Source organism: Dama dama, chromosome 23 (assembly GCF_033118175.1).
Source record: "Dama dama isolate Ldn47 chromosome 23, ASM3311817v1, whole genome shotgun sequence".
Taxonomy (NCBI): Eukaryota; Metazoa; Chordata; class Mammalia; order Artiodactyla; family Cervidae; genus Dama; species Dama dama.
The window spans coordinates 24,165,519-24,180,624 of record NC_083703.1 but is presented as its reverse complement, the minus strand read 5'-3'; the positions used below and the strand labels follow the sequence as shown (position 1 = coordinate 24,180,624).

General features: G+C 34.1%; 1 protein-coding gene across 1 annotated transcript in view; it reads left to right on the top strand.

Annotated features, from left to right (window-relative positions):
* Positions 1–15,106, top strand: part of DNAJC1 (DnaJ heat shock protein family (Hsp40) member C1) — a 185,606-nt gene that overhangs the window by 92,647 nt on the left and 77,853 nt on the right. Inside the window, exon 8 of the mRNA XM_061126180.1 lies at positions 4,929–5,092. Coding sequence (XP_060982163.1) covers positions 4,929–5,092 — 164 coding nt within the window. The remainder of the gene's footprint in view (positions 1–4,928; positions 5,093–15,106) is intronic.

Sequence of the window (15,106 nt, the reverse complement as noted above, 5' to 3'; positions counted from 1 at the left end):
CACCTCTTCTTAATATCTTCTGCTTCCGTTAGGTCCATACCATTTCTGTCCTTTATCGAGCCCATCTTTGCATGAAGTGTTCCCTTGGTATCTCTTATTTTCTTGAAGCGATCTCTAGTATTTCCCATTCTGTTGTTTTCCTCTATTTCTTTGCATTGATTGCTGAGGAAGGCTTTTTTATCTCTCCTTGCTATTCTTTGGAACTCTGCATTCAGATGGAAATATCTTTCCTTTTTTCCTTTGCTTTTCACTTCTCTTCTTTTCACAGCTATTTGTAAGGCCTCCTCAGACAGCCATTTTGCTTTTTTGCATTTCTTTTCCATGGGGATGGTCTTAATCCCTGTCTCCTGTACAATGTCCCAAACCTCCGAACCTCCGTCCATAGTTCACTCTGTCTATCAGATCCAGTCCCTTAAATCTATTTCTCACTTCCACTGTATAATCACAAGGGATTTGATTTAGGTCATACCTGAATGGTCTAGTGGTTTTTCCTACTTTCTTCAATTTAAGTCTGAATTTGGCAATGATCTGAGCCACAGTCAGCTCCCAGTCTTGTTTTTGCTGACTGTATAGAGCTACTCCGTCTTTGCCTGCAAAGAATATAATCAGTCTTATTTCAGTGTTGACCGTCTGGTGATGTCCATGTGTAGAGTCTTCTCTTGTGTTGTTGGAAGAGGGTGCTTGCTATGACCAGTGCATTCTCTTGGCAAAACTCTATTAGCCTTTTCCCTGCTTCATTCTGTACTCCAAGGCCAAATTTGCCTGTTACTCCAGGTGTTTCCTGACTACCTACTTTTGCATTCCAGTCCCCTATAATGAAAAGGACATCTTTTTTGGGTGTTAGTTCTAAAAGGTCTTGTAGGTCTTCGTAGAACTGTTCAACTTCAGCTTCAGTGTTACTGTTTGGGGCATAGGCTTGGATTACCACGATATTGAATGGTTTGCCTTGGAAATGAACAGAGATCATTCTGTCATTTTTGAGATTGCATCCAAGTACTGCATTTTGGACTCTTTTGTTGACCATGATGGCTACTCAACTTCTTCTAAGGGATTCCTGCCCCCAGTAGTAGATATAATGGTCATCTGAGTTAAATTCACCCATTCCAGTCCATCATAATTCGCTGATTCCTAGAATGTCGATGTTCACTCTTGCCTTCTCCTGTTTGACCACTTCCAATTTGCCTTGATTCATGGACCTAACATTTCAGGTTCCTATGCAATATTGCTCTTTTTTTTTTTTTTTTTCAATATTGCTCTTTACAGCATCGGACCTTGCTTCTATCACCAGTCACATCCACAACTGGGTATTGTTTTTGCTTTGGCTCCATCCCTTCATTCTTTCTCGGGTTATTTCTCCACTGATCTCCAGTAGCATATTGGGCACCTGCCGATTTGGGGAGTTCATTTTTCAGTGTCCTGTCTTTTTGCCTCTTCATAGTGTTCATGGGGATCTCAAGGCAAGAATACTGAAGTAGTTTGCCATTCCCTTAAAGAACAGACATATTGCTATTAATAATGTCAAAAACTGTCATGTATTTTTAAATGTAGTCTCTCATGGTTACATGCAAAGAATCTTTTAATTAATTTTGTTAACTTCATTACAGTGTTCTACATTGTATACTTTAGAACTAATACATAAAGGCCTCAAATCCCCCAGTGTGCATTTCATTTGCCCCCATCCTTCTTAATTTTAAAGACCATCACTGGAATACTGAGTTCATAATAACATTTCCATCTGCTTAATTGAGTAAATGCATCTCATGCAGATTAGCAATAGCTATTTTATGCCGCCTGTTTTTCATGACCTAATTGCTAATCTGCCCTCAAGTCTTCTGCTTTACTGCTGAGACTGTGCAGTGTCCTCTGAGGGGCTACACCAGAGTTACACTGAGCGGGGTGTGGTAGTCTTACTAAAATGGTGTTTTAGAGGGGGAAGTCTGAAAAGGGTAATGTCTTAAAAATAAATATGTATCTTTCTTTTAGGAAGAAATGTGATCTATTTGAAATTTTTGAGCATTTTCTTTACTACAAATTTTTAATCAACTTTATGTTTTTTGCTGTAAATAAATTGAATATGTATTGATATAAGGTTTTGTTCAGTGTTAACATTTTATACATTCTGAATTTTAATCTAAGTCAGTAGATGTGAATTCTGAGTACTATAATGAAAACCCATATTGTGAATGGAAAAAAAATGAGTAATTCTATAAAGAAATTGATTGAAAGGTTAAAATTTAGACAAAGAGGGGATCAATGGTAGAAGGAAAACTCAGTATTTCCCTTTTTTTTCCCTCTGTACTTCTATGAGTTAAGAACAAAAGCTAAATCAAGTAATCAAAATCCTTTTTTAAGAAGTAGTTTTTTTTAATCTGAAGAAACAATTGTTCCAGACATTATGTTTCTCTTCTGGCTTTGTGGTCCCCACCCCATCCCCTAGTGATGGGCTCAAGTAGGGGTGCCAAGGGGACAGTAAGAACATGGTAGACAGACTTTGCCTCTTTAGGCAGGACAGAAAACAGTCACCTTCCTTAAGGTAACGGAAGACAGATTTCTATAGAAAACTCAGGCTCATGAGGAAAGGAGATGCTAGTGCTGATTTTTAAGTTGATTCAGGGACTGGTGGAGAGAGGACAAAGGAGATAGGGCAGATGTAATCCCAACGGGTTAGAACATTTTTCCTTTGATGATATAGGATGCTTATGGATGGGAGAGTCCTCTCTGAGATAACTTACGAAAAGGTAATATAACAAGTCACTAACTCCAGTACATTTGGAAACATGACTAAATAAAAACTCTGTACCTTATATAATATTCTGTTGTATGTGTATACCATATTTTGTTTATTTATTCATTTGTCATTAAACACTTGGGTTTCTTCCAATTTTTAGCTATTGTTGACTAATTCTGCTGTGAACTTGGGTGAACAAACATCTCTTTGAGCCCCTGGTTTCAGTTCTTTTGGATATATATCCAGAAGTGGAATTGCTAGATCATATGATAATTCTATCTTTACTTTTTTTAGGAACTGCTATACTATTTTCCATAGCACCATACAATTTTACATTCTTACCAACAGTGTACAAAGTTTCAATTTCTCTGTATCCTTGCCAGTGGTTTTTATTTTCTGGTGTGTGTGTGTGTTTCTTGTAGCCACTTATTTTCTGGTTGGTGTGTGTGTGTGTGTTTCTTGTAGCCATCCTAATAAGAGTTTCTTTAGAGAAATGACTATTCAAGTCCTGTACCCAATTTTGAATCAGATTGTTTGTTGAGTTTTAGTTTTCTGTATATTCAGTATATAATCCCTTATCAGATATATGATTTACAAATATTTTCTCTCATTATATGGCTTGCCTTTTTACTCTATTGATATCTTTTGATGCACAAAGTTTTTAAATTTTCATGAAGTCTAATTTGTCTATTTTCTTTCATTGTCTATGCCTTCAGTGTCATATCAGAGAAATCAGAGTTTTAGATCTTACACTTAGGTCATTGATCCGTTTTGAGTTATATTTTTATACTACCTTTAAATTAGCCTTATATGTCATTTAAGTTACTAATTTCCTTTTATGGCATCAGGGTTTTTTTAAAGTCACCATTTGAAAAGCTTAGATATACACAGGTACTGATGCAGTATAGGATAAAATATGGTACTCAATACCATGTAATTTCTAGATATGGTAACAACCTTTTAAAGTAGAACTGTTCCCATAACACTGTATTCTTAATACACATTTTTTTGGGCCATTTTTTTCTATTAGGCTGCTTATCCTATCAGGTTATAAGATCTCTTTATGTATTCTATATATGCATATCTTCTGTTTGTACTCTGAATTGCAGATTATCTTTCCAAATCTGTTATTTCTCTCTTGATTTATTTATTCTGTCTTTTATCTTTGTAGCATCTGGGTTTTCAGTCTTAGTTAAGATTTCTGCTTCCTTTAAATAGTATAGTTAGTATTGTAGGTTTCTTTTTCAATATTTTTATTGTTTTGGTTTTTAAATTTAAGTCTCTTATGCACCTGTGATTTTTTTCTGGTATACATTGTAAGGTTCTGTCCACTTTTCTTTCAAATGGATAGTTATTTGTGCCAGCAACATTTATTAAATCCTTCTTCCACTGAACTGAAATATTTATGAATTCTCTGATCTGTTCTAGGAATTTGTCTCTTCATATGCCAACATCATATTAATTTTATTATGTTGGTATTATAGTGCATATAAACACATATACATACACAGAGGATGAAGAAGATATGTTTCTAAGGATGGATGAGTTTGACAGTAGTGATTAAGAGTAGAGTTGCTTCTCAGTGTCAACGCTAATCAAAAAGGGATTTAATGGAGAGGCCAGTTGATAAACTGATAATCATCTATTGATAACTACCCTGGATGCTGCCAGATTACATTTTGCATTTGTAAAATATTGAAAAGATGAATGTATACCCTGAAGAGCTAGTTTTCTGCCAAGTAATGTGTTAGGGGATATATAATTTTCCTCACATCAACTTTATTAGGTTGGATTTAACTCCCTTTTACAGAATGAAAATGGACACTTGTTCTAAGGGTTAAGTTACTTGCCCTGTATTATGCAACTCTTAGGTAGTAAAGGTAGGATTAAAACACTAATGCCCAGGCTCTTGTCACTATGGCTAAATGAAATGTTTCATGAACAATACTTTGAAAACTAAAGATACACACAAATTGATATGGGGATTATATAATAATCATCTGTCATCAACATCTATGAGTTTTATTTTAAAACAATGCCATGGATAATGCACAATAAAACTTAAAGCTGATATAAGTAAAGTAATTCTATTTTTATAAAAGAACAATATATATTGTATGTTCTTTCAAGATAAGGTCTATGAATAAAATTTTAGTTCTTTTTATTATATTTTTAATTGGTGCTTTTAAACTTTTTTTAGAACAGAAGAAAGTTAAAATAAAAAAACCAAAACCTGAATTTCCTGTATATACGCCTTTAGAAAGTACATATATTCAATCTTATGATCATGGAACTTCTATAGAAGAAATTGAGGAACAAATGGATGACTGGTTAGAAAACAGGAACAGAACACAGAAAAAACAGGTAAATTCAAAATATATATATATTTATTTGTATGTGTCGGGTCCTGGTTGCGGCTTGTGGGATCTTTATTCATGGCATGAGAACTCTAAGTCGTGGCATGTGGGGTCTAGTTCCTTGACCATGGATCCAATCCATGCCACCTGCTTTGGGAGCTTGAAGTCTGAGCCACTGGATCACCAGGGAGTTCCAAAAACAGGTAAATTTTTCTAATTTTGCTTTAATTGAGTAAAATACATGCTGAAAAGTACATAAAATATATTAATAGATATAGAACTCAATAAACTATCTCATGGCAAACCAAGTTAAAGCCTTTGTACACTAGTGTATTTAGTTGCAGGGTCAACAAGTAGATAATTCTAATATATATATATGTATTTTAACATCTGTATCAATTTCTAGCTCAGCAGCAGGATTATAAACTTTAGTTACTTTGCATTCTTGCCAACACGGGGTCAAGTCCACCACAGTACGTGTAGTTAACATCCATCACCATACATGTTTACAAAATTTTTTTGTAAACTTTTAAGATTTACTTTCCTAGCAACTTTGAGGTATGCAGTACACTATTATTAAGTATAGTCACTGTGCTATTGCATCCCTATGACTTACTTATTTATACCCTTTGATCCATTTCATCTGCTCCTCACTGCCACAGCCCCACCTCTTTTAAAAACCAGTCTGTTCTCATTTTCTTAAGTTTATTATTTTTGGGGTGGTTTGTTTTGTTAAGATTCTTCTAGAAAAGTGAGATCATCTGGTATTTGTCTTTCTCTATGATTTATTTTACTTAGTACAATGCTGTTAAGGTCCATCCATGTTGTCACAAATGGCAAGATTTCCTTATTTTTGTGGCTGAATAATATTCCTGTGTGTATCTGTGTTTATGTGTGCCACATTTTCTATATCCATTCAGCCATCAGTGGACACTTAAGTTCTTTCCATATCTTGGCTATTGTAAATAGTCTACAACAAACATTGAGGGGCGTATATCTTTCAGATTAGTGTTTTCATTTTCTTCAGATAAATACTCAGAAGTGGAAATTCTAGATCATTTGGTAGTTCTATTTTTAATTTTTGGAGGAAACTCTATACTGTTTTCCACAGTGGTTGGACCAATATACATTTCCACCAACAGTGCACAAGCTTTCCCTTTTCTTCACATCCCTGCCAACACTTGTTATTTCTTGTACTTTTGATAATAACCATTCTAACTAGTGAGAGATGATATCTTGTCATGATTTTGATGTGTATTTCCTTATTGATTAGTGATGTTGAGCATCTTTTCATGTGTTGAGTATGATGTTAGCTTTGGGCTTGTCACATATGGCCTTTATTGTGTTTTGGTGCATTCCCTCTATACACAACTTTGTTGAGAGTTTTTACCATAAATGAAAGTTTTTGTCCAGTTCTATCAAATACATCTATTCAGATGATCTTACGCTTAATCATCATACATTTGTGACATTTGTTTTCTTCTTGTAATTGATTTCTAATGTCAGTACCAATGTAGTAGGAAAAGAATATGATTTGATTTCAGTCTTAAATAAATTTAAGGGTTGTTTTGTGGGCTAACCTATGATCTGTTGTGGAGATTCATGTGTATGTGAGAAGAATGTGTATCTGCTACTTTTTGATGGAATGTCCTGTCCATGTTTATTAATTCAGTCTGGTCTAACATGTCATAAAGGCTAATGTTTCTTTATTTATTTTCTGTCTGGATGATCTACCCATTGATACAAGTAGGGTATTGATGTTTCCCATTATGACTGTATTGCATTGCTGTCTGCTTATCCCTTTATTCTTTTAATATTTACTTTATAGATTTAGGTGCTCAGATTGACTTTTTTTTTTAATTCATAATATGCCCTTAAAATCCCTCCAAATTCATAATATGCTCTTAAAAATCCCTCCAAGTGTTTGAGTGTATCAGTAGTTTTTCTTTTTATCACTGAATAATAATCCATTATATTGAATAATAATCCAGGACAGGGAAGACTGGCTTGCTGCAGTCCATGGGGTTGCAAAGAGTTGGACACAACTGAGCGACTGGACTGAACTGGACTGAATTGAATAATCCATAATGGGTTAGTTTGCATGATCTAACATATTATTTCTATAGGAACATATAGTACATACTCTGTTTTGCGATTTATCCATGTTCATGTTTCTATAGTTTTCTCTTTTTAGTGCTGAGTAATATTCTAGTGTACAGGTACACTACAGTTTTTAAAATTTATTTATTAGTTGATGGAAATTTTGTTTCTTTCTGGCCATTATAAATAAGTCTTCTGTGAAGATTTATTGTATACATGTTTGTGTGGACTTATGCCTTCATTTCCCTTGGGTAAATGCTATGTAGTAAAATGAACTTGCCAAACTGTGTTCCAGAGTGGTGGTGAATTTTACATTCCCACTAGCAGTGTGTAAGTGTTGCAGTTGCTCCACATTTTGGCCAACCTTTGGTGTCAGTGCTGTTTTTAATTTTAGCCATTCTAGTTGATGTGTTGGAGAAGGAAATGGCAACCCACTCCAGTGTTCTTGCCTGGAGAAATCCCAGGGACAGGGGAGTCTGGTGGGCTGCTGTCTATGGGGTCACAGAGTCAGACACGACTGGTGACTTAGCAGCAGCAGCAGCAGATGTGTAGGACTATCTCCTTGTTATTCTGATTTTCAATTCTCTGATGGTTAATAATGCTGAACATCTTTTTATCTGTTTATTTGCCATTAGAATATCTTCTTTTATGAAGTCTCTCTTCAAGTCCACAGCCCATGATTGTCTTATTATTGAGTTTAAAGTTCTCTCTGTGTATATAAAACATCTTTATCACCTGTGTATTTTGCAGATATCTTCTTGTTTATAACTTGCTTTTTATTTTAGTAATAGTGTCTTTTGAAGAGCAAAAGTCTTAAATTCAGATGTTCAGTTTATTAAATGTTTTCCTTTGTACTAATTTCTTTTAATGTCCTAGTTAAGAAATCTTTAGGGCTTCCCTGATGGCTCAGTCAGTAAAGAACCAGCCTATAATGCAGGAGACTGCCTGCAATGCAGGAGACACGGGTTCAGTCCCTGGGTCATGAAGATCCCCTGGAGAAGGAAATCGCAGCCTGCTCCAGTGTTCTTGCCTGAGAAATCCCATGGACAGAAGAGAAGGGCCTGGCAGGCTACAATCCGTGGAGTCACAAAAGAGTCGGACATGACTTAGTGACTGAACAACAACAACAAAAAATAAGAAATCTTTACCAAACCCAAAGTTAGGGATTCTTCCTTGTCTCCATTTAAAAGTTTCACTATTTTAGCTCTTACATTTAGGTCTGTGAGATTTCAAGTTAATTTTTGTATATAGTGTGAGGTGAGCATTCAGGAAATATATTCAGAAAATATATTTCTATTTTACTGTTTAGCTACCCAGTCTTCCAGCCCTATTTGTTTAAAAGATTATCCTTTTTGAATTCAGTTGCCATGGGGCCTTTGTTGAAAATATTATAATTGGCCATATATGTGTTGGTTTATTACTGGGCTCTCTATTCTGTTCTGTTAATCTGTATATCTGTGTTTACACCAGTACAATTTGTATTGATAAACTATGTAATAAGCCTTGAAATCAGATAGTAGAAATCCTCCAACTGTTTTCTTCTTTTCAAGATTGTATTGACTATTCTAGTTATTTGCATTTCTTTATAATAAATTTAGATTCAAGTTGTCAACTTGTACAAAAGATTCTGTTGGAATTTTTATTGCATTTGAATTGATCTATAGATAAATTTGGGGAGAATCTGACATCATAAAAATATTGAGTCTTTTGATCCACATGATATATATCTCTTATCTGCATCTTTAATTTCTCTTAGGAACATATTTGGTCAAATTTATCCCTAAATATTTCATATTTTATACTACTCCAAATTATATTTTTTATTTCAGTTTCTGATGTGAGTATATGGAAATACTATTAATTTTTGTATATTAACCTTTTACCCTATAACTTTGCTACACTTAAATTATTAGTCATAGAAGCTTTCCTGAGGGATAGGTCTATAATTTTGTTACATTTTAATATTTTTGTGTGCTTTTCATATCAGGTGATAGTGGCTTCATAGAATGCATTGGGAAATGTTCCTTTTTTCTACAAGTGTTTGTGTGGCATTGCATCTATTTTTTTCTTTAGGTAGCTTTGGCAGTTTGTGTCTTTGAAGGGGTTTGATTATTTCACCTAAGTTGTTGAATAAACTGGCATAAGTTTTTTATAATATTCCTTTATTATCATTTTAATATCTGTAGTGACATCTTTAGTTTATCATATTGGTCATTTGTGTCTTCTGTTTTATTTTTGGCCACGGTCTCTAGAAGTACATCCATTTTACTGATTATTCTTTAGAAATCAACTTTTGGTTTCATTGATTTTCTGCTATTAATTTTTTCTTCTTCTTATTTGAGGTTTTACTCTTTTTCTAGTTTCTTAAGGTGGATGCTAGGTCATCGATTGGAGAACTTCCTTCTTAGTATTAATAGTAGAAGTTTTCTTTGAACACTGGATTATTTAAATGTAAAGCTTTTTAGTTTGTATTTTTTTATATATTTATATATTTGTAGTTTTAGCTGTATCTCACAAATTTTGATGGCATGTATTCATTTCATTCAGTTCAAAATAGTCTAATTTTCCTTGTGAATTCCTCTTTGACTCATGTTTATTTTCCTAAAAGATAGGTGTTTTCCAGGTATCTTTCTGTTACTGCCTTCAGTTTATATAAATTTTTTTTATTAAGTTTACAGTTTTAGAAATTTGGAATGTTCATTTAATTCATTTACATTTAGTATAATTATAATTACTAATACTTTGGGATTCAAATTGATCATCTTCGGGTTCGCTTTCTACTTGTCCCTCTTTATCTGTTTCCTCTCTTGCTTTCTTTTGGATTAATCTTTAATTTCCATTTCTCTCTTCTGTAGGCTTGGTGTCATATCCTCTTTTGTTCTTCCTTTTGTGGATAATATATAGTATTCAGTATGCATCTTATTACAGTCTTGCATGAGTTCCTATTGATACTCCCCAGACAGTAAAATGATCTTTGACCCTTTACTTCATCTATTTTATATCCTGTATTTTGTGCTATGTGTTTTGTTCCCTAAAATTTATATGTAAAGCCCTAACTCCTTATACCTGAGAGAGTGACATTTGTAAATAAGGTCACTGCATATGTAAGTAGTTAAAAAGAAGTCATACAGGAGCTTTTGGTGTGGAGAACTGTGTGAAAAAACATGTCATTTCCTGAAGTCCTTTGTTTCAAAGCTGTATTATTTTTTCATTAGAATTTTTACCTATTGTTTCTTTGAACTGACCATAAAAATGGGCACACATTATACTCTCAGTGGATACGTGATGAATTGATCAAGTGTCCAAAGTAGTTTACCATGGTCACTTCTGCTGCGAGACCATAATAATAGGGAGAGTAGGAGACAAAATACTGGATTCTTAAGATTTGAAGATCTAAGTTCTAGTTTTAACATCACTGTTTATTACCTATATGATACGGATTTTCATTTTCTTATTACTTAACACCATACAAAAAGTGTGAAATTATTTTTCTACCTTAAAGATAAATGTATGTTAAAACATTTTGTAAACTGAGAAACCCTAAAACATAAAGTTTATCTTTTATCCATCCTTCTTTTGGATCTTCCTGTCATTTTCAAAGTTTTCATCTATATTAAAATTTTTATTTTGTCCTTTTATTAGTGGAGAACAAATGAAGAGAAAGATGTGTCCCAGTTGACCTCTATGTTGTTTGTATTAAGAAAGTTGATTAACTTTGTTCAAGAGATTCTCTGATAATCTCCCTAACTAGTTTTTGTTTTGTCCAGTATATATTCAGAGTAGTTTTAAGTACTGTGTGTGTAAGCTCTTATAAAATATTGCTTTTTAAATCATGTAATGGAGAGAGGATTTTATCATTATCATCATCTTCTTTACATCTTGTGTCAGATATTGTCCCATGTTCTACTGTATATCAAGTTGCTCATTTCACTCTCATAAGAACCCTAAGTTAGATAATATTTTGCCATCTGGAAGGAATGTCTGATTATCAGGAAGACTGTACTATATTTAGTTTAGTCATATGCAATTGCTGTTTTTTAAGGAAAAAACATTCATTATCAGGAATTTTACATGGCTCAACCAGTGTAAGTAAATAGGCATTAATCCATCTATGGAATTTCTTAACCTTTTTAAGCTCTTGACAGGGTTAAACCCAGGTAATTTCTCCCAGAATTAGCCATAGCTTTCATTAGTGGCAGTGCCAGTAGCACTTTGAAGCAATAAGTGAAAGATGACAAATATTCAGAGTAGGAATATTGGATGAAAAGTGAAATGTAAAAAGTTATTTCTGAGTATAATTGTCTGACATAACTTTGTCATAGTCATTTTTTGAAAATATCCTTAACAGTGTAGTTAAATATTTTTAAGTCCAATAGCAAATGTCCCAGGTGACTCAGTGAATAAGGAATCTGCCTTCAATGCAGGAGATGTGGGTTCAATTCCTGGGTCAGGAAGATCCTCTGGAGGAGGAAATGGCAACCCACTCCAGTATTCTTGCCTGGAGAATCCCATGGACAGAAGAACCTGGCGGGCCAGCATCTGTGGGGTCATAAAGAGTCTGACATGATTGAAGATACTGAGCATGCATGCTGGAATATTGGATGAAAAAATAAATGTAGTTACTTCTGATTATAATTGCCTGACATAAGTTGGTGATAGCCATTTTTTTAACATTTTTTGAAATAGCGTAGTTAAATATTTTTAAGTCCAATAGCAGATGTCAGACATTTTTTATGTGAAAACAATCATTCATGTGTATGATTTTAAAAAGTGAGGTTTTAATGAGGGAAAATAATTTCCCACCATAAATATTATAACAAATAAGCTCTTTTAAAATAGTTTCTTCTTCATCCCCCTGGTGACCTAGTGGTAATGTTCTGCAGTGTTTTATGTAGGAGACCTGCATTTCATTCCTGTTCTCGTTATCTCTCTCCCTGGGGCTGCAATGAATAAAATAAGAAATAAAATCACTATCCTCCATCCTTATTGCCATGGGCTGTACCTTGTCAGATTTCATAAGCTAAGCTAGATGGGGCCTGGTTAGTACTAGGATGGAACACCTCAAAACAAAGTCTGTGGAACACCCATCTTCTATGTAGCCACTATTTCATCTTCCTTGAACCCTTGTCTTAAAGTCATTATTGCACTTTCCTCTTTACTGTTTGATTGATTTACTTGCTTTAGGGGGGGAAAGAAAGGTCTTTAAACGCATTTCTAGTCATTTAAATCAATGCATTTATTTATTTTCCCTTTTCAAACTTGAAAGACTATTTAATTCAAAAGGTGTTTGGCTGTATTTTTGGAAAAGACAGTATTCCAACTAGCATTGTGTTTTATTGTCTAAAAGTTTGTTTTCTCAGGGACTTCTCATTTTATTTATCTTGGTCAAGTATTCTCTGTTTCTATTTGTCTTGAGAGATAGTGTTGCCCTTGTTATATAAATAATATACAACACATGGTATTATTTTTAAAATACATATAATGTAACTGTGTGAAGATTCAAAACTTAGAATTGTTTCCTTAAAACTTCGATTACCTACATAGCCTAACTTTAAATTTTAATTAAAAAAAAAGTCAAATGCTAGTAATTTAAATTAATTAGGTCTTTGTGTATATGTGTATATATAAAATATAATGCCTATAATTCAGTTAAAAATGCACTGATGTTTTAACCATGAATAAACTCAATCTGCCTATTGCTATTGCATCCAAAACACACCCAAACACACCTTTCATAATTAAAGATGGTACATGCGTGCATGTACCCACACACACTCAAACATACGTGCATACCTAAGTTCTCTAACACACTAGTTTTCTTTCTTTCTCTTTCTTCCTTCCATTTTTCCTTCCTTCCTCCATCCTTCCTTCCCTTCCCTCCTTCCTTCCTAGTGACATTTTACACAGAACCCCAATATATGAAAGACAGACACAAAAGGCTGAGAGCTTCTCTGGTTAATGTCAAAATGAGGGAGGCTAGAGCCCCATCCATCTAGCCTCTTCCTCATCCCATAAGGCAAGATCCTTGGATAAACCCTAAAGTTGTAAGAAGCATGGCTGCGCTGCCCTCCTCAGTTTCACACTCTTCCATTATACACAGAAACTTAATGTTTTGAAAGAGTTATGGTGAGTACAGAAAAATGAGTAAAAAACAACAGAAATAAAATCAGGTTATTTTGAGAAAAGAGATACTTGAATAGAGATAATAGGTGTGTGAATATAAAAAAGAGAAAATCATTTAATTGATAAAGAAGGACATATATGTCTTTATCAGGGAAACAACTTCCAGAATGTTGTTCCTATTTTAAAAGGTTGATGGTTGCTGTGAGCATGGGCCTGAAAAGTATTCAACAATGACTTTTGGTGTTTTCTTATTCTACCATTACATCAAATCCTCTTCATTTCTGTTTAGAATGACTTCAAACCAAAACTAAACCCCCAGAGTCATAGCAGTCAGTTCAAGAGGGATGGCATATTTTCTTTATGAAATATAATGCATTTTTATGTTAAGTATTCCAGAGTTTATCAAATTTATATTTTAGTACCATTTAAGATAACAGTCCCTATATGTCATCAATGATATTTCAGAAAGTCATTTTTAAAGTATTTTATACTGTTACTCATTTTAAAATAGTCATCTTCATAAAAATTTTTAGAATACCCCATGGGAGTATTCTCTATGGGAGTGGTAGGTTGATAAATTTTTTTTTAATCAACTCTTTGGAGAGAAAAAAGAAGCCTCTATTTTAATATTTGCCAAATTAAGTGGTAATTTACTCCCATCATGGCTGATTTGTAATTGTCAACAAGAAGTCACTGAAAGTGGAGTTGGAAGAGATGTGCAGTAGTAATGTTACCATTCTGTAATATTCCCATCATGTAGATAAACTCGATGTGTATATCCTCAAGGGCATAATAATAAAATAAGTAAAATAATTAGGAAGGAATGAATCTTGACTATTATCTTTTTAGTATAATTTAATTATTTGTTTGCATTGATCACCAAGGAAGGCTTTCTTATCTCTCCTTGCTATTCTTTGGAACTCTGCATTCAAATGGGTATATCTTTCCTTTTCTCCTTTGCCTTTCACATCTCTTCTTTTCACAGTTATTTGTAAGGCCTCCTCAGCAACCATTTTGCCTTTTTGCATTTCTTTTTCTTGGGGATGGTCTTGATCCCTGCCTGCTATACATTGTCATGAACCTTCGTCCATAGTTCTTCAGGCGCTCTGTCTATCCGATCTAATCCCTTGAATCTATTTGTCACCTCCACTGTATAATCATAAAGGATTTGATTTAGATCATACCTGGTCTAGTGGTTTTCCTTATTTTCTTTAAGTCTGAATTTGGCAATAAGGAATTTATGATCTGAGCCATAGTCAGCTCCCAGTCTTGTTTTTGTTGACTGTATAGAGTGCCTCCATTTTTGGCTGTGAAGAATATAATCAATCTGATTTCAGTATTGACCACCTGGTGATGTCCATTTGTAGAGTCTTTTCTTGTGTTGTTGGAAGAGAAATGGTATGGACCTAACAGAAGCAAAAGATATTAAGAAGAGGTGGCAAGGATACACAGAAGAACTATACAAAAAAGATCTTCATAACCCAGATAATCACAATGGTGTGATCACTCACCTAGAGCCAGACATCCTGTAATGTGGTCAAGTTGGCCTTAGGAAGCATCACTACGAACAAAGCTAGTGGAGGTGATGGAATTCCAGCTGAGCTATTTCAAATCCTAAAAGATGATGCTGTGAAAGTGCTGCACTCAATATGCCAGCAGATTTGGAAAATTCAGCAGTGGCCACAGGACTGGAAAAGGTCAGTTTTCATTCCAATCCCAAAGAATGCTCAAACTACCACACAATTGCACTCATCTCACATGCTAGCAAAGTAATGCTCAAAATTCTCTAAGCCAGGCT